At 64.1% G+C, this 17,831-nt stretch overlaps 1 protein-coding gene across 15 annotated transcripts in view; it reads right to left on the bottom strand.

Annotated features, from left to right (window-relative positions):
• Positions 1-17,831, bottom strand: part of BUD13 (BUD13 spliceosome associated protein) — a 122,520-nt gene that overhangs the window by 98,632 nt on the left and 6,057 nt on the right. For 5 of the 15 annotated variants that reach the window (XM_087778437.1, XM_087778435.1, XM_087778438.1 and 2 more), the window contains exons 11-14: positions 16,596-17,394; positions 15,436-15,575; positions 14,400-15,122; positions 10,461-10,648 (exon numbers count right to left, since the gene is read on the bottom strand). In XM_087778437.1, coding sequence (XP_087634563.1) covers positions 17,301-17,394 — 94 coding nt within the window. In that variant the 3' untranslated portion in view covers positions 10,461-10,648; positions 14,400-15,122; positions 15,436-15,575; positions 16,596-17,300. The other 10 variants (XM_087778433.1, XM_087778436.1, XM_087778442.1 and 7 more) reach the window with 10 other exon arrangements.

Genomic DNA, 17,831 nt, shown 5'->3' with positions numbered 1-17,831 from the left:
CACGGGCAGGCGACGGCGCTGGGCGCTGGCTGCAGGTGCGGCGCCGCCTCCCGCCCGCACCCGGGGCCGGGTTTGGGGACGGCCACCCGGCCCCCTCCTCAGCCCTGGAGGGAGCAGGAGCCCAGGGAGCCCGGCCGCTTCCCCGCCGGCCCAACCACGCCACGCTCTGCGAGGGCCAACTCGGTTAAGGTAGGGCATCAAACAGCCCGCAATTAGCTCTTGATCTTAATTGCGCGCATTACCGATGAGCTCATCGGCTTAATCTAATTAGTCTGCGGAGCTCAATTGCCTGTCCCTTTTTCTTAAATACCGTGCTAGGTAAGCCTGTGGTCCCGTTTGACAAAACCCGTTGGCTGACGCGATTTGTCAGCCGGGCGCAGCACCGGCCTCACGGCACGGCCAGCCCCGCCACGTGCGCCCGCGGCGCCCGCCACCGTTGCCCCCGTCCCTCTCGTCCCGCGGGCTGGGGGACGGCGCTTTCCCGAGGGGCTGACGTGCTGCAGCAAGGGCACGCCGGGCTCGGGGGGGGCCGGGCACCCGGTGCTGGCCGCGTCCCCCCTGACCCTCGCCCTCCTGCCAGCCCGCGGCTCTCCCCGGCCCCTCCGCTCTGCTGCCACAGGGGCCACCCGGGCTGGGCAGGGCTGGGGCGCCAGGCACCTTCCTGGCCTTTCGCGAGGCAGCGTCTGGGCTCGGAAAATACCAGCAGGTGCTGGCAGCGGCCGTCAGAGCCGAGGGTCGCGGGCAGCCCCCCGTGCCGCAGCCATCGCCTCCCGCGCCGAGCCGGCGCTTCCAGGAACCTGCCCTCGCCCCGTCCCCGAGCAGGAATCGATGAAATCCCCTAAAAGCTCATAACTCGGAGGTAATTATAAGCAGCATCAATTACCCAGCGATGTGGGCTTCATGAATTCAATTCATTTGCATAGCGATCGATTCAGGCGGGTCCTCTCCGGGTCCCTGGAGAAAGTTAGGACATTGTTCTGCACGCTATTGATTTTACAACGTAAAACCGAAGCGCCCTCTCCTCTTATTCAGAGCCGCTCATTCAGCCACGTTAACTTTCAGATCATTTATTTTTGTACGTCTTTCAACTCTGTTTGTTGCTATCACGCAAACGCAGAGTATTACGTTGTAGAGAATAATTGAATCAGTACAGTCGTGGTACTCTGGGTCCCCCAGGCTCGCAGGAGCGCGAGCTGGCAGGAGCCCGCGCAGGCTGAGAGGGGTTTCTTTTAACCTTTCCAGTTATTAAAACGCTCCTCTGGCTCCACGTTAACTTTCTGCACCGCGCGGCTGCCGTTGTTTCGCCTGCGTCGGCGTGGGAGACGCCGGCGCCGCCGTGAGCGCGCGGAGAGGCTGGGTGGCTTTCTCCGAGCATCCCCGCGTCCTCGGCGGAGAGGCTGCGGCCCCGCTCCGCGGGAGGGCTGCGTGCGCCGGCGTGCGGACCCAGCCAGCCTTCCTCACCCCGCCGGCCCTCCTGCCCCCGCCGTCCTTCTCGCTTGCAGGCAAATAAAGGACGCGGAGAGAGGAGGAAGCCCCTTCAAGTCGAAAGCCACCGCATAAAGAAAGAACCCTCCTTCAGATTCAAACGGCTCTGAAAGGAGACGGGTTTTAATTCTGCTTCCCCTCCCGCTGGGATATTAGACAGCTGAATAGCAGCGCGCCTGTTTCCTTCAGATAACCGGCTCCCGACGAGCACCCTAATTGTCCCCGGCCCCTCTCTGGCACCGCACAGAGCAGGTCATTTACCGCCCGGCACACGCAGCTAAACGCAAATCCATTTTCCAAGGGAAATTTCTATTCTTATCTGGGCTCTGCAAGAGGGTTGCAAGCGGCCCCTGTTAATTGAAGCTTTGATGTTTGTCGGAGGAGGCCTCTAATCAGCTCCACACCTGCACCCGCCCGCGCCGGGCAGCGCCGGGCTCCGCGGCCGCGCCGGGCTGGCCGCGCCGGGAAGGGCATCCAAACCAAGGAGCGAAGGCGCGCAGAAGCACCGCCTTGGCGAGGCAGGGTGACGAGCCGCGGTGCCCGGGGCACCCTGCCCTCGGCGCCGGGCCGGCGGCCAGGGCACGTGCCAACCTGCAGCGCCGAGCGCCCGCCCGTGGGCGCTTCCCAACGATAAAGCATCTTTTCAAGCGCTTTGGCTCGTCTTCTGCAATATCCTCCAGCAAATCAAGCATCCCCTTCTTGGGATGTTTTCAATCTGTTTTACGTTGATTTTAATTAAAGAATTTGAAAGCGAACAAGCAGTTCATAGCAGGTGGCCATACAAGTGTGAAACAAGCAAACCGTTTTATCTGCCACAAACTCCGCCAGTAAATTCCTTCAAATTAATCCCAGCCTCCGAAAGGCTCCTGACTCCGACTGAAACGCCCCGCAAGTCGGGCTCTGCCATTCTCCGAATATTTGCCTTCATCCCGGCGCCAGGAGCCGCGGTGGCGGGGAGCGGGGATGCACGGCGGCCCTGGCACCGGCACCGGCAGGGCTGCCTGCCCCCCCGCCTCGGCTCACGCTGCCTCCTGGAGCCCGGCTGCACCCCGTAATGCCACCGGCGTCACCCCTAGCCGAAGAGGAACCCGTCCTCCTCCTCCAGGGCAGCGCGTCCTGCCCGAGCCACCCTGCTGCCCGCTCCGCTCAAGGCCCGGCCTCTGCAGAAAGAGCTCCTGCCGCAACCTTGACGGCAGCGAGGCGGCGGAGGGCCTTTACCCAGGTAACGGGCCCTGCATATTGATGGCCCCCTGGGGAAGGCAGCAGCGAAGCACGGATGCCCGCGAGCTTTTCTTCTTGCAAGGCTGCGCCGGAGATCACTAGGGGAGAAAAAAAAAGAAGGAGGGAGAAGAAAGGCGCGCAGACGCTCCTCTTCATCTCGCGCTCCTGCTCTCCGTAAGAAATCTGATCAGCGTCTCTGGGAGATCGCGTTTTTGCCGCCTGGAAACGCCACCTCCCTCGCCAACTGAAGGCGAGGAGGAGCCGCCGGCTCAGGTGGCGTCTCGGGTCCCGGCCCTGGCCCTGGGGCACCCGGGGAGCAGAGGGACCCCGCGCCCTCGCACCGTGCCCACGCGCTCCCGGGTGCTCGGGAGCCCCTCGCAGCGGGACGCGCCGGTGCCTGGGAGCATCGTCGCCGGCTGGCAACCAGCCCTGCTGCCGGGAAGCAGCCCTTTGCATCTCCCTCCTCGTGCCGGCCTCGCCCGCTCCTCCCTGCTGCTCCACCTGCTGCTGGGTCCAGCTTTTTAAGGCTGTCCTCTTCTGCTCCCTGTCTCCCACCCCAGCTTTTTGTCCCGCCACCATCGCAGGGGAGGAGGCCACGCCGCCGGCGGGTCTCGCGGCAGGGCACAGGGCGTCCTTCCCACGGCTCGGCGGAGGGACCGCGCTCCTGCCCGCCATCCCCGCGCCTGGGCAGCACGAAGCCCTCTGCTCCCCTGCGCCTTCCCAGGGAGGCTTTGGGGTGCCCGTCGTTTCCCCGCTCTGCTGTCCCTCCGGCCTCGGTGAAGGGGAGCGGGCAGAGGCGGGGACCGCTCGCCCGGGCGCCGCGGGAAGCAGGCAGCCCTCGCCCCATCCCGGCCGCGGAGCCGCTGAGCAGGAGGCGATCAGCTCCCTGCTCCGCTCCTTTCAGCGGGAGGGACAAACGCCCGTCAGCTCCTTTTCTCCCTGCACCGTTCAGAGCACGTTTAACATCCGCTCTCTCCTGCTCGCCCTCCCCAATGACCCAGAGCCGGGAAACGAGAGCAGCGCTCCTGGTCAGCCCGCGCTCTTGGGAGCCCGTGCGCGCCCGCGCCAGCCGAGCTACCTGGATGATTACAAGACGTTCTGCTTCCCTGGGATTACCGTCGGTGCTTCTTCCCTTCCCCTCAATAAATATGGATGCACAGCTGCTGCTAAAAAGAATCAACAAAAATAAAACGAGGCAGGCTGCGAGCCCCGCGCGCTTCCCTCCCCGTACGCGGTCCCAGCGCTGCCTCTGTCCTGGATTCAGGCGGGTTGGAGGCGGGGTGAGTCGGGGTTTTTCTCCCCAGGTACCAGGCTCAGGTGTCTGCGGAAACAAAACAACGCTCAGGAACGCATCAGGAAGGATACGGCATTTAACAGAAAATGAGGCAGCGCTCCCTCTCCTGCAGCCTCGCCCCAACGTCTGGAAGGAGGCGTCGAGGTCAAGCAGCTTCAACACCTCCCGTGAAGGCATCACCGGGGTTCCTCATCCCAACAGCTCCTCCTGGCCTTTAAAGGCAAGGACGTGCTCCGCTCCGTACGTTAATCTCCTAATCGCTAAATTAATTTCCATCTCGGTTACAGCACATTCAGAGTCTATTAGTAAATCATGTCATAGCTGCTTAGCAACTTTTGTTATAAGATTCCTATTAGATCGCGTTTCAAACCGATGGAGATGGAACAGCTATTATCTTAATAAGTCAAACATTAAAGGCGCTACGGCGGAGACGGGGAGCGCTCCTGCTGCTCGCAGCCGCGCACGCACGCGTGCACGCCCCAGCGCGGCGGCGGCGTGGCGGCGGGCACCCCTGCGCCTCCCGCCTTTGGGGAGCCCTCCCCGAGCATCCCTGGGCCGGCTCCGTGCCGCGGCGCATGGCTCTCCTCGCTCCTGAAGCCCAGGCAGAGCCGGTCCGCCGCTGGGCTTCGTTTCAGAGTCTGGGGCCGTCGTTAAGGGGGAAAAAAAAAAAAAAAAACAAAAAAAACCAGAGAGAGGGGCGTTTGCTCGCTCATCTGTGCGCCGATTTTCATCCAGCCCCGCAGCGCATCCCCCTGGATGGGGCAGGACGGGGGCGCGGGGCAGACGGGCTGCTTCGGAGGAGCTCAGGGCCGGCACAGCTGGACGGAGCCCGGCTCGGGGGTCCCCGGGAAGCGCGCAGGCACGGCCGGGTACCGCGTGCGCCCACCGAGCCGGGGCGGGGAGGCTGCGCCGGCCATCGCTCGCCGCAGATTGCCTCCGCCATCCGGCCCTCTTCCCCTCTCGCCGCACCGCACGCCGACCTCCTCCAGCTCATTGGCGTGAAATTTAATTTGCGGCAATCAGCCGGAGGTGAGGCAGGCGCCGAATGAGCTCGACGCGACGCTCTCGCCTCCTCCCAGCCCCCTCCCCGGCCGGCAGGCGGCGGCGGCGCGCGGCCCCCTGCCCGGCTGCTGCCCGTCACCCCAGTCCCGTCGCGCCCCGGCCAGGGCCCTGCCGGGGAGGCAGGAGGCGTCAGGAGCCACCGCGCTCCTCCCGTCTGGTTGCGCGAGCGACGCAAAGGGCGAGTTATGGCGTGGCTGGACGCACGCGTATTCCGATAAGGAAGAATAATAACTTGTCAAAGATATACGTGATGTGCGGTTTCTTTCCAGACAGAAGGTATGTTGGGATAATTCATCAACTCGCCTGGCACTGGCCAGACGAGAGAGGGAAGAGAAAAAGAATCGCAGCAAAGAGAAGCCAACACGGAAAAGCCCCTCGGCACTGAGCGCCGCCTCCCCACCGGCTCCCTCCTCTCCTCTCCGAGCCTGGCAGGGACCCCTCGCCTGCTCCGCTGGATTTGGGGCTGCAGCCGGCACAGGGCGGGCGCTCCCTTCACCCGGCGCCAGGGCCCGCAGCCAGCTGCGAGCAGAGCCCCAGAAAGGATAACGTCGTGGGAGCGCCGGGGCGCGGCCGTGCAGAGCGGCGTCTGCCGCGGCGGCGGGGCTGCTGAGCGGGCAGAGGCTTTAGCAGCAAGCCAGCGTGTTTATCCAAACGGGCCGCCTGAGATAACAGCGGCTTTACCGTACCGAGCCCTAAATCCAGCTGAGACGCTACGGCAGCGCAAAGCGGCGTTCCCTCCGGCGAGAGAGGAAAAGAGAGCTGCTGCTGAGCCGCCGCCGCTCCCCCGCAATGCCCACCCCGGCCTCCCGCGGTCCCCAGAGCCGCTCTTCGCCGCGTTACTTCCCGACCACAAGCCAGCGGCCCCCGCCGGCGTCTGCTCGACGGGCTGCCGCTCCGGCAAACGTCGGCGGGAGGACGGGGCTCCATCCACCGGCAACGACCTGCTCCCCGCACCGGGCACCTGCTCGCTGTTTGCAGGCGGCCAGATGGCGCAGCCGCGAAGCGCCCGCCGCAGACGTACGCGCCCACGGAAACGGCCAGATTTCCCTCCCGGGAGCCGAGGGATCGGAAATAAAGCTCCTCGCCAATTAATTAGCGACCGCTTCGTTTGAAAAATAAACGGGCCGGTAAATAAAAGTCCTTGCAAGGCGGAGTGACGCTGAGCGAGCGCGGGGAGAAGGGCTGTCGCCCGTCGGGTGCTCCAGCAAGTCCCATCCCCGCAGCGTCCCCTCCCTCAGCGGCTCTTTGCCAAGGGAGGGTCCCCGGTCGCACCGCGGCCCCTCTTACGGTCTCAGCGAGCCAGCGCGCTCGGCCGCCGCCGCTCCGCGGGACGGCGTGCCGCGACCACCGTGGCGTGCCGGAGACGGCCATGCCCCTCGCCGCGCTGTCGCTGCGAAGAGGAGTAAAACGCAAGCGACAGAAGGAAACGCTCGTTCAAGCCAGGCAGAAAACATCAGTCCTCAACAGCCCCGACACCCCGCTGCCCAACCCTGCTCCGAGCCAGCTCCAAGCGAGCGCGACAGAGCTCCGAGGAGGAGCCGAGACACGGCAGGCTGAAAGCTGGCGCACCCCGAACCGGCAAACCCAGGGACCGCAGGAAGCCGCAGAAGGGGTTTGTAAGGCGATTTGTCGATTGACAAGCAAAAACCCATTAGCAGTTTCGGATCCTGATTTCCCCGCAACTTTTTAAACCTCGAGTTGGTGTTGAATAGATTAAAGCGTCGGCTTTGATCCACGCGTTCGGATGGAGACATAAACATCGCCGGCACTCACCCTCCTGGCACCGCCAAGGCCCGGCGCGGGGCCGGCGTGCCGAGGGGCGCTGCCCGGCCGTGCCCGCCCCGCCCCGCGGACCCCACGCCGGTTCCGCAGGGACCGTTAGCCACCCGCTCTCCTTCGGCAGCCCCTTTCGGGCTGCCCCTTGTCCAGCCCGGTCGAGCGCTGCTTGCAGGGCTGCGTTCGCGTGGGAGGCGGCGGCTGCCGCCGCAGAGCGTGAGAAGGAGCAGGATTTGGGCGGTAATCCCCTCTATCCTCCCTGCACGCTCGGCTGATCACGCCAGCCTCCTCCAGTGCCGGGCAGCGCAAGTGGGCTTCACGCCTCTCAGCCCAGCCGCCGGAGCAAATCCCGCTCGCGTTGAGCTGTCAAGCGGGGCCGCGAGCACAGACGATGGAGGCTTCCCTCTGCTCCCGGGGACCCGCTGCTCGGCCGCTTCGGCCCCTCCATCCCGCAGCCGTGGCACAGGCGGAGCAGGCAGCTGCCCCGCAGCACGAGCGGGGGCTGAGCGTCGCCCGCGCAGCCCCGGGAAGGGGAAGGGGCTGGCCGCACCGGGGAGGTCAGCTCTGCTGCGGGGCCGCCCAGCCGGGAGCTGCTCCCGGTCCCCACTGCTGCACCCCACTAAGCATTGCCTTTAAAACGTGTCTGGGCCCTCCGGGATCTCCCCTCCTCCGCTGCCTGCACCGCAGCGGCCCACGGACAGCGGGGCCCTCAGCCCCAGGCAGGTCCTTCTCCACATCTCTGCCCTTTTGCTGGGAAAACATCGCACTCCAGCTACAGCCATCGTGCTAGAAAGGCCCCCGCGAGGAGCACGAGCCAGAGCTAGGCCCTATTTTTATTTGCTGCAAGCCCCCGGGAGCAGGCAGGGGCGAGCAGCGGGGGTGAAGGTCCCGGCCGGCACCACGGCAAGGGCGGAGGCAGAGGTGGTCTGCGGCAAACAGCTTCCAGCAGCAGGCAATCGGCACTCAGACAACGCCCCAGAAACGTCAGGCTTGCAGGGCGAGATGTGGAATTAGGCTGACGTTTTATTTAGGGGAAATTCGGGTGGACCTGCCAAGGTTTCAGTTCTGGTCTAAAAGCGTGGGCTGGGCTGGAGAGCCCTGGGGGGCTTTTGTTTGCGCTGCTCAGGTGGAGACTCCGTCAGCAAACGGCTGCACCCGGGCTGCGGGACGCACGTCCCAGGCGCGGGACGTGCCACCAGGACCAGGACCGTTCCCACAGGCGGCACCACCGCCCGCGGCCGCGCAGGACGCGGCCCCGTGCGGAGCCGCGAGCCGAGCACCTGCTCCTGAAACCATAAGCAGAGATCAACGTTCTGGGTGATTTTATGATGCAGAGATACGCAGCACAATTCAGTTTTCAGCAAGGGAAACAAATGAATCTCCGCTTGCTCCCCTCTCGTTTCTTTCCCCTCCTTCCCGCCCTCGTTCGATACCGCTCCACGTGGCAACATCAAACGATCTTTGAATGTTTTAGCTCCTGTAAAATATTTATATTATAACGCAAGGAAGGAAATCGGTCGCTTCCAAGCCATGTAAACATATGCCTTCTAACAGCTGGATCCCCGGCAGCGCTCCCCAGGCAAGGAAGCGGCTGCCTGGCTGCCCCGCTCCCAGGTATTTAAGACACTTGGCGGCCCGGCCTCACCGGGGAAGGGCAGGGGAGGACCAGGGGCGGACACAGAGACGCTCCGGCCCCGTGCCGGCGCCGGGCAGCGTGGGCAGGGCGGCCCTGCCCAAAGGGCCGCCGACGGAGCGCTGCTCGCCCCGGCCGTGGCGGCTGCCGTGCCCTGCCCTCCCCTGCTCCGCAGAAGGGTAGGCAAAGGGGACGTGCTGAAGCCCCCAGAAGAGCGAGGGGAGGGCAAGGGCTGCCTCCAGCCGACTGGAGCTTAATTGAGGACTGCCATTAAAATGTCACCAAGAAAATTATTAAGTTAAGGTAAACCACTCCCGTGCGTCGAAAGCAAAGGCAATCAGTCCCAGGCATGTCCCCCTAGGAAATTATGCGGAGTAATTAATCAAAAAGCTAATGAGAAATGTGTTTTCCTTCGCAGCCTAACACCGCATCACATTCTTATTAGCCAAGGTTATTACAACAGTAATCACGCACGCTCCGAGTTCAAATTGGGTTTTTTTGCTCCACTGCCGCCAATTTAGAAAGCCATTAATGGGAAAGATAAACCCCGATACGCGAACCGGCCCTTCGCGTTGATTCACCTGGCGTGCGATAATCGCCGCACGCGCCCCGCGCCCCGCCAACGTACGGTCGCCGCCGCCCGACTACGGGCCACCCCTGCCCACCGCGTGGCCGGCCCCGGCAGAGCCGCGGGAACGCTCCTCCAGCGGCGCAAACCAGGGAGCCGCTGGGTGCTCGCCGCTTCAGCCAGTCTGCCCTGTTTATTTGGGTGCCTGGAGGTGGGATCGGAGCTGTTCCGTAAATCTGGCCGTAAGCGGGTAATTTGCTCGGTACGACGGGTTCCCCCTCCACCCACCTGGGAGAGCAGCCGTCTGCCAACCTCTCCCGCCCCAAAGTGCACAGGCAGCAGCCCGGCGAAGGGAAAACATCTCTGTCTGATATTCAGCGCTAAATAATTCAGCCCCCTGCAGAGAGATGAGGGAGAAGAATGGGTCTGACAAAAAACGTAAAGATTTCCTACGCCACGTTAAAAACGCATTGACCCGATTAGCTCACCGGAGGGGCGCTGAGCCCCAGCGGGGCAGAGGAGGGAAACCGGGTCTCGCAGGGAGGGCAGAGCAGAGAGGACCCCGGTGGGGCAAATAAAGCCCTCCGGCGCGCGGGAGCACCTTCTCGTCTTTTTTCGTGGTTTCTTGCAACACCTGGGTTTCTGGCTCGCGCCGAGGCGGTGCGCTGGAGGTCTCGCTGCAAACGGGCGTCCCCTCGGCCAGGAGAGACCTCGCGCCTTCCCCCCGCGGCTCCGCTGGCCGCCTCCCTCGGGGCTTCGCGGGCAAGAGCCGAAGGGCCGGAGCCCCGCTCCCGCCGCCCCGGGGGACCACGCGGCCGCCGACGGCAGACGCTCTGCCGCGAGCAGCCCGGCTCCCAGCCTCCCCGCGCAGCTTGCCCCTCTGCCTCCCCTGCCCGCGACGCCGCTTAGGAAGCCGGCTCGATCTCCCCGGGACGTTTGGCAGCTCCGGCTCTGACGTGCGGATTAACGAGAGCTGACGCCGCTGGAGCAAAGCCTTCGGGAGCCCAAAGGCAGGGCCCGGGGCGAGACTGGAGGGGACGACGCTCTCCGCGCGCTCCCTTTGATTGCTCCGGGCTCAGCGTCGCCTCCCGGCAGCGGGGCGAGACGGCGGCGCGGGGCCGGGAGCCGTGGCTTTGCGGGGTGGTGGCAGAGAAAGTCAGGCTGCCCGGGGCTGGCTGGCATCAGCGGGTGCCGTGGCCTCGCCGAGAGCCCTGGCCGGTCCCCGCTGGGCACCGTCACCGGCTCCGCAAAGGCACCCTGGCGGGTCAGCCCGCGCGAACGGCAACATCCTAGCGAGAGGCAGGACTCGGGGTGCCGCGGGACCCCAGGCTGGAACCGCCCAACGCTGCTTCCACGCTCGTGGCTGGCTCCCTCCTCCCCGCTGCCCAGCCGCGGCACCGGCGAAGGTCACGGGTGCTCACCTGCAGCGCTGGAGCGGCGCCGGCTGAGAAAGGGATGCGGCGTCCCCGCGCCCCCTGCCCAGGACGGGGCTCTCCTCCTCTAGGCTGGAGACCTGGTGGCTCGGCACTTGGGCAGGGCTGGATTTGGCCAACGTCCCGGCACAGCGCCGCTTGCAGGGGAGCCGCTGCTGCGGCGCGCTCGAGCGCACCTGGGGAGAAAACGACGTCGCCATCAGAACGCCCCAGAGGAGCCGACGCGCTATAATAAACTCCCTCCTAATCTGCTAACGGAATAACCTCCAGGCATAACGCTCCCTGGCATCTCACCTGGCACGCAAGCAGCGCAGCCAGGGGCAAGAGCCGCGCTCCGCTTGCGCTGCGCCGGGACGAGGAAGGCAGGCTGCAGCGCGAGCAGCAGCCGAGAGCCTCTAATCCCCCCCTGCAGCGGGGGGCCCTTCTGCCAGCCCCCGCTCCCCGGGGCTCTCCGCAGCCCCCCGTCGACGTCCTCGTCAGAAAGGGGTCCCTGGGGGCCGCGGCGGGGCGGGAGCCCCTGGCCCACCCCCCAAAGCCCTGGCACCGCAGAAGCGGTGGGTGGGCAAAGCCCCCGGTGCCCGCGGCGCTCGGCAGCCGGGGCCCCTCTCTGCAGTAAGCCCTTTAAGAAGAAATCTATTAGCTGGCAATTCCACGCAGGCTAGAGCGCTACCTTTTTGTTACGGCTACAAAGCACGCCACAATTATCATCTGTAATTTCTGCCGTAGGGCGTTTACACCGTCAGGGCCGCGCCTGATTTAAGGCACCGCACCAGCCCGGCCGCCGGGGCCGGAGGTGCCAAGCGGGCAGGGGGTCCTGCCCACGCGCCGCTCGCGGCCGCCGCTGCCGGCGTCCCCCAGAGCAGCCGAGGCCAGGGGGGACGCGGCCGCGGGCTCGGCCCCGCCGGGGATTACAGCCCGGGAGCCGAGGCGGGGGGCCCGAAGCGCGCGGGCGAGCGCGCAGGCAGCGGGGAAGGGGGTAGGCAAGGCAGACCCGGGCAGCCGGGGAGGACAAGGCCTCGCCGCCGGCCTCGCCTCCTCCGCTTGAACGGGAGCCCAGGCTGGAGGGCTGCGGCGCCGGGCTGGCTTGGCTGACGAAGTTATAATTTCCGAAGTTCCTCCAAAATGAATACGGAGGCACGTCTGCCTCCGCTTAGGCGTAACAAATTGGTAGAGATTGCGTTAAATTGTCCCGAAACCGTGCCCGCCGCCGACATCCCAGCTGCCCTGGGCACGGGCCGGTTGCGGCCCTGAGCTGCCGGGGGATCTTCCGTCGCCTGGAAGAAAGAAATGCCGCAGACTTGTAATTTTTCGTCGGCGGTGTGCAGATAAAGCCCTCCGCGGCCGCCGCCTCCTCCCGGAGAGGAGGAGCGGCCGTTCTGGGGGAGGCGGGGGCCACCGGGCTGCCCCCGAGCCCCCTCTGCGCCCGCAGGGACGCAGTGCTGCCCCCAGGGGCGGCAGCGGGGCTTGGGGGAGCGCGGGGAAACCGAGGCACGGGAACCTTCCCGAGCGGCGCCCGAGCCAGGAGCCCGATTACTCGGTGCCTTGCTCTAACCGCCAGGTAACGCATCTAAAAACGCGTGTATTTCCATCCAGGCTGCTTTTTAATTTGATTATTTATCTCCCGTTTAGCCTTTGACAGATCAAAGGCTCGGCGGAGGGGAAGCGGAGCTGGGCTGCGCGTGAAAATGAGCCTCGCTACATAATTAACGAACGTAAACCAGTTTCGTTAGGAGATGGCGTCAGGCGGCTGTCTGTCTTAAAAATTTACGCGGTGTAAAGAGCACGAGGGAAAACGCACCGCCCCCACCCCGGCATCGCCCGCGCCAGCCCCGCTCCCGCGGCCGCCCCGCGGGGCACGGCCCCGGGCCAGAGCGCGGCCCCCTCCTCCTTAATCGCGTGCGATGTCTCGTAGCCTTGCTTATTAATCTGTTTTTAATTCTATTAAGAGACGGCCAGGAGAAAGAGTATCAATTGTAGATTAACAAGGTTATTAGCCCTTAATTATGCGAGGTGTCTTTGTAATTGAAAGGGAAAAGGAGAAGCGCCACGAATATCCCCAGCCCCTGAGCTCCTGGGGGTTTGCGGGTGGCTCTTTATTCGCGAGGCTGTGGAACCATAAATATTAAATATCTCGTGAAAAAATTACAAGGCAGAGAGAGGATGCCCTCTGGATATTCCGGCGCCGAACGTGCCTGCGTTTACAAATATTCATTAACTGCGATCTGCAAAGTGATTTCCACCAAGACTCGGCGAACGAGCAAGAGAGAGAGGTTATTGGAAAAAAAGAGAGAGCCTAGAGTAAATATTATTAGTGATTTTTATCTCTGCGCGTCCCTAATTATTCCGTACTTCGGGAAAGCGCGCATACAATCCCTAACCTGCCAGTCTCGGGGATCTTCCCTCCCGGCCCCGCTGCGGGACGGAGCCGCTGGGGGAAGCGCTCTCCCCGCAGCCGAGAGCGGGGCACCCCGCTGCGAGCCCGGGACGACTGGGGCGGCCGCCGGGCCCTGCCGCGCACCTGCGACTCGGAGCCGCTGCCGGTTCGAGAGAAAAATTACAATGACAAATCGCGGGCTCTTTTTAATTAAAAAACAACAGGGGAGCTCAGCAGGCGACCGGTACAATAACGCGTCGCCTGCCAGAACCCACCTCGCTGGAGCTATCGACAACACCAGGCGAGAGGCAGGCGGCGGGGAGAGGCCGCGTCCGTCCCCACCGGGAGCGACCCGGCAGGACAGACAGGGCGGCCGAGGCGGCGGCTGAAGCCCCTCGCCGGCCGCCGCCGAGGGCTGCCTCCGCGGCCGGCCCCACCAGCGCCCGCCGCCACGGGCAAGCCCTCCCGCCGGCGGGCAGGGGGCGCGGGGCAGGGGCGGCACACGCCGGGAATTAAGCCCTTAATCTTAGCTAAACGCATTACCGATGAGCTCATCAACGAAAATCTAATTATGATGTGTGAGGCCAAGCTTAATTGCTTGTCCTTGACGTGAATAATGCACCACGCAAGCCTATTAGCCAGCGTAAGCCTATTATTATTATTATTATTACTATTATCATCGCGCTCGCTGTCAAAAGTGTAAAAGTAAAACAGTCGAACGGGGGGAAAACGCGATGTTGTGCAATTAGCAGCAAAGCGCCAGACGAATAAGCTCATTAATTGTTGGAGGGAGCAAGCTCCGCCAGCCATTAGCAAGCGCCCAGCTGGGGGGTGGTCGGGGGGAAGCCCGGCCCTGCCCGCCGGGCCGCGGCTGCCAGCGCGGCGGGCACCGGGAGGGACGGGCAGAGCGCGGCGGGAGCACGTGGCGGCATCCCCAGCAGCACCCTCCTCCGAAAAGGAGGAAACCGGCTCCAAAAGCCGCTTCTCCGCAAAGTAACGGGGCTTCGAGCCGGCAGCCGGACCCCGAGCTGCGGCTCGGCAGGCAGGGCGCCCGGCTGGCGGCCCTCTGCCAGCGGCCGAAAGCGGGCGGCGGCCTGCGCCCCGAGCGCCGCTGGGCTCCTTCGCATCGGTTGCTCGTTAAATCCCCGCTAATGAGAAAATCGGGATGCAGGAGCTGGCGGAGCAGCGCTGCCTCCTGCACTCGCGCTCCTCCCGGACTTATCGCTAGTCACGGGATGTTTACGATAATTTTTAATTTGGGCAATTATTAATCATTTCTCTATCTGCCTAATTTGCATAATAATTACCCTGCCGGGTGTTTGCCGTGACTGTGAATGACGGCGTTTGAAATTAAATTAAATTAAGATTTTAATATTCCGGTTTTTTGGTTAAAGCTAATCAAAGCTGCCGCTCGATGCCAAGGCCGGGGCTGCCGCCCTTCCAGAAACGCTAATAGAGAGATCGGCTTCCCGGTGGCGCCGGCTTCGTCTCCACCGCCCCTCTCGTCCCAGAGGATCCCGCGGGCGGCCACGGGGAGACGGCCCCCTCCTCACCTCCCTCCTGGCTCTCTCCCGCGACGCGCGTGCCGTCGGCGAGCTCCGTCGCCCCTCTCCCCGCCGGACCGGGATGCGCTCCACGTGCCGCGCTGCCAGCCGCGTCCCACGCTCGGCTCTTCGCATCCACGCCGCGCCCCGGAGGCGCGCTCGGAGCAAACTTCCCGCGAGCCAGGTCCCGGCCCCTCGTGCCGCTCCGTACCCGCGGACGGCGCGCGCTGGCTGCTCCTTCACGGCCGCTCCGAGGGCTGCTGGGGAAAAGCACCCGCGCTTCTTTGCCCTCCCATCCTAACGGTCCCTCAGAGCCCCCTTCGCGGAGCCGCGGCAGCACCGCGGGCTCTCGGCAAGGCACCGAGGCGTCGGCGGGCCCCTCTCAGGGTACCGCTGCTCCCGGCACCTCGGCAGCCAGGCTTGATCCGTCTCGGAGGGCAAGAGGCGGCCGAAGGGCTGGCTCAGATCCCGGGGTTCGTTAGCCCGCCCGCATCCAGACCAGCCACCCGAACAGCTGCTGACCTGCACCAGGGCAGCACCAGGGCAGGATGCAGGTTAGAAGGTTACCATCGCCTCGTCTAAGCTCTCCCACGCTCTGCTATTTTGCACAGACGCGCTTCACCCAGAAGATACCCGGCAATAAACGAGCCATAGATGCGTCGCATACCTTCAGTGCCGTAACGAACACCGAGGCGAGGCCCCTCCGGGAGTCACGCGCGTACGTACCTCTATCTAAAAAATAAAATAAAAAAAAAAAAAATCTTAAAACTGCAGCCTTCAAAGCGAGCTGCGAGAGCAGAAGCCGATGCTGTCCTCAGGTACTAAAAAACCTTGTGCTTCGTACCAGCGTTACAAGGGCTTTGCCTGCCTAAGCAGCGCCTCGCGTCCCCAACTATCGCTCGAGAGAGCCGGCTGCGTCCTCCGCTGCTCCGCAAGAGAAGCGCGCTCCCCTCAAGCGGGGCGGGCGGGCGCAAGCACCTACGCAGGGCAGCAGCTCCCCACGGTAAGGCGAATTCAGTAATTCCACAGCATTTCTTTGTCTTACCTCTCCAGAAGCACTCGGAGAAGTGAGCGCAGAAACGTGTCAAACGCAGCTCCACTCTTCAAGGCTGCAGCTGCCTCCAGTTACTCGGGGGGGGGGGGGGGCGGAAAATAGGATCTTGATGACAGAAGGGGAAAGCACAACTGGAAAACACGCCCGACACGCGCGGGCTTTCAGGACGCCGCAGCCAGCGGCTCTGAGCCCTCACCGCTGCCCCACAAATCCGGGGGGGGGCCGCCAGCCCAGCCAGGGTCCAGCGAGTTCCCCCCCCGCGGCCTGGGCGGTCGCCAGCTGACTTCGCAAAAGCCGCGAGCAAAGCGCGACTCGCTTGGCAGGTGCGCCGCGGGCGGCGACGGCCGCAGCGGACGCTATATCCCACCCTGCTACCGGCAGGCGGACAACTGCTCGCCCTCCTCGCCCCTGCCTCGGAAAAGAGACCAGCACGCAAGATGAAGTAAAAAAAGCGAGCTGTTATTTACAGGCGTACACAGAGATGGCAGGACTGCTGGGAACGCAACGCCGAACGAAGGACAGGGGAGGAAGTCCCAAGGCTCTCCCGCTCCGGAGAAGGCTTTTTGTCCTCACGCCTCTCGCCCGCCGCCCTCCTACTGCCCGAGAATCGCCGCCAAGAGCGATTCTGACGACCGGCCCCCGACCAGCGCTGCGGACAAGGCATCCCCATGGAAACTGCCGGCTGCCTTTAATACCCGCTCCCGGGGACGGCTACGAGAGCAACCGTGTTTATTTCCACAAGCGCTTCCTCGCCAGCGGGGATTAAGGGAAGCTCTCTGCCCGGCCTCCGGCGCCAGGCCCGACAAATCCGCCCGCAGGCGAGGGGTCACGCTCCGCGCCGAAGCGAGCCCCCTGCCAGCGGCGCGAGGGCGGCGCCGAGCTGCCGGCGCCCCTGTCCGGAGGGCGCCTGGGGCACCGATCCCCCACCGCTAGCTACTCCCAAACAACGGTCAGGGGAAGCAATTCAAACGCCCTCCGGGGGCTCACTTCCACGAGGGACTGACCCCCAAACGGCTGCGGGGGCTCCCGAAGAGCTCGCTGTCAAATACAGCGCTGCAGGTCGGTCCCTCGGCCTCTTGCAGGAGAGAGGCAGAGCGACGCGCGGCGAGCAGCTTCCTGCCCGGACAGGGCCAGGAGAAGCTGAGCCTCACCGACTTGGCTGCGCGTGGGTGACTCCGTGAACCTGAGGGCGCAGGAGCTGCGCAAGCTTCACAGAAGCCCTTTGGGCGCGCGGGGAAGGACGCAGGGAGGCTCCGACGTCGGCCCACGGTACCGAGTAGTTTTTGGGGCAGAGTTGCTCTCTGGAAGACCTCCAACACAACCGACGCTGCAACGGAGCTCCGGAGCAGACGGACCTGCTGGGTGAGCTTGACTCTCCGGCGACCGGGTGTTCAGCATGCTTTTACCACGAAGAAAAACCTGAGATTTAGGACACCTGGAGCCTTGTGAACCGCCCCCAGAGGACAAAGCATTTAGCATAAACCAGTTAAGCCTAGAGTTTCTACGGTTTCTCAGAAGACAAACAAACGGACTGGAAACAGGCGTCTGCGGCACCTTACGGGGGAGCGCCCGAGAGCCGAGGCCCCCCTGCTCTCCCCCGCGCTCAGCCGCCGCGCTGCTCGAGCAGCGCCGCTGCAGTTCTCCGCGCTCCTCCTCTCTGGCTGACCGGACAGTCCCCTCTCGGCAGCTCCCCTCTAAATTCACAGCCTTGCCTCTCGGAAGACAGGCGCCGGGACGCCGAGGACAGGGCTCGGGGCAGGCGGCGCGAGCCGTCCCTCGCAGCTCTGGCAGCGGCAGCAGGTGAACCTCTGTAGCGTCGACTCAGGCGCGCCGCTTTGCACGGTTCTGCATCTCGTCTACATGTCCTCGACGCTCCACTTGTACGCGAGCTCCTGAACCGCCTTCTTGTTGGCCATCCTGGCGAAGCGCTGCTGCTCGAATCCGTTGGACCTACAAAGTAACACCGAGAAGAGGGTGGGCTGCTGCGCAGAAGCTTCTCTGCAGCAATGAAACTTTTCAGAGGCAGAATGAGTCTTCCGCTACTTTTACTCCGGCTCAGTTTCCACCTCGATCTGTGGCTAACGACAGCGAGCGTCTCCGAAGCGAGCTCCGTCACCTGCACCCTGAGGACGGGTGGCTCCCTCCCCGCCTGCTGCCGGGCGTTCGCGCTGCGGAAGCTACCCGCAGCCTTGCTGACAGCACTGGCCTTCCTCCCTTCTGTCCTGGCCTTCCTCCCTTCTGGCCCGGACAAGCAGGTATTCATCACCCAGGCGCCGCTTAACGCGTTCAGCCGTACGGGTGCCGACAGTCTCCTTCATCCGATACCTGGGCATCCTTACCGTGAACTCTCTGAAGCAAAAGCTCGTTTATTTTTACTGTTACTCCAC

Source organism: Nipponia nippon, unplaced genomic scaffold (genome assembly GCF_047370975.1).
Source record: "Nipponia nippon isolate SJK-2023a ecotype South Korea unplaced genomic scaffold, ASM4737097v1 scaffold_43, whole genome shotgun sequence".
Taxonomy (NCBI): Eukaryota; Metazoa; Chordata; class Aves; order Pelecaniformes; family Threskiornithidae; genus Nipponia; species Nipponia nippon.
This window is presented reverse-complemented; position numbering and strand designations above follow the sequence as displayed.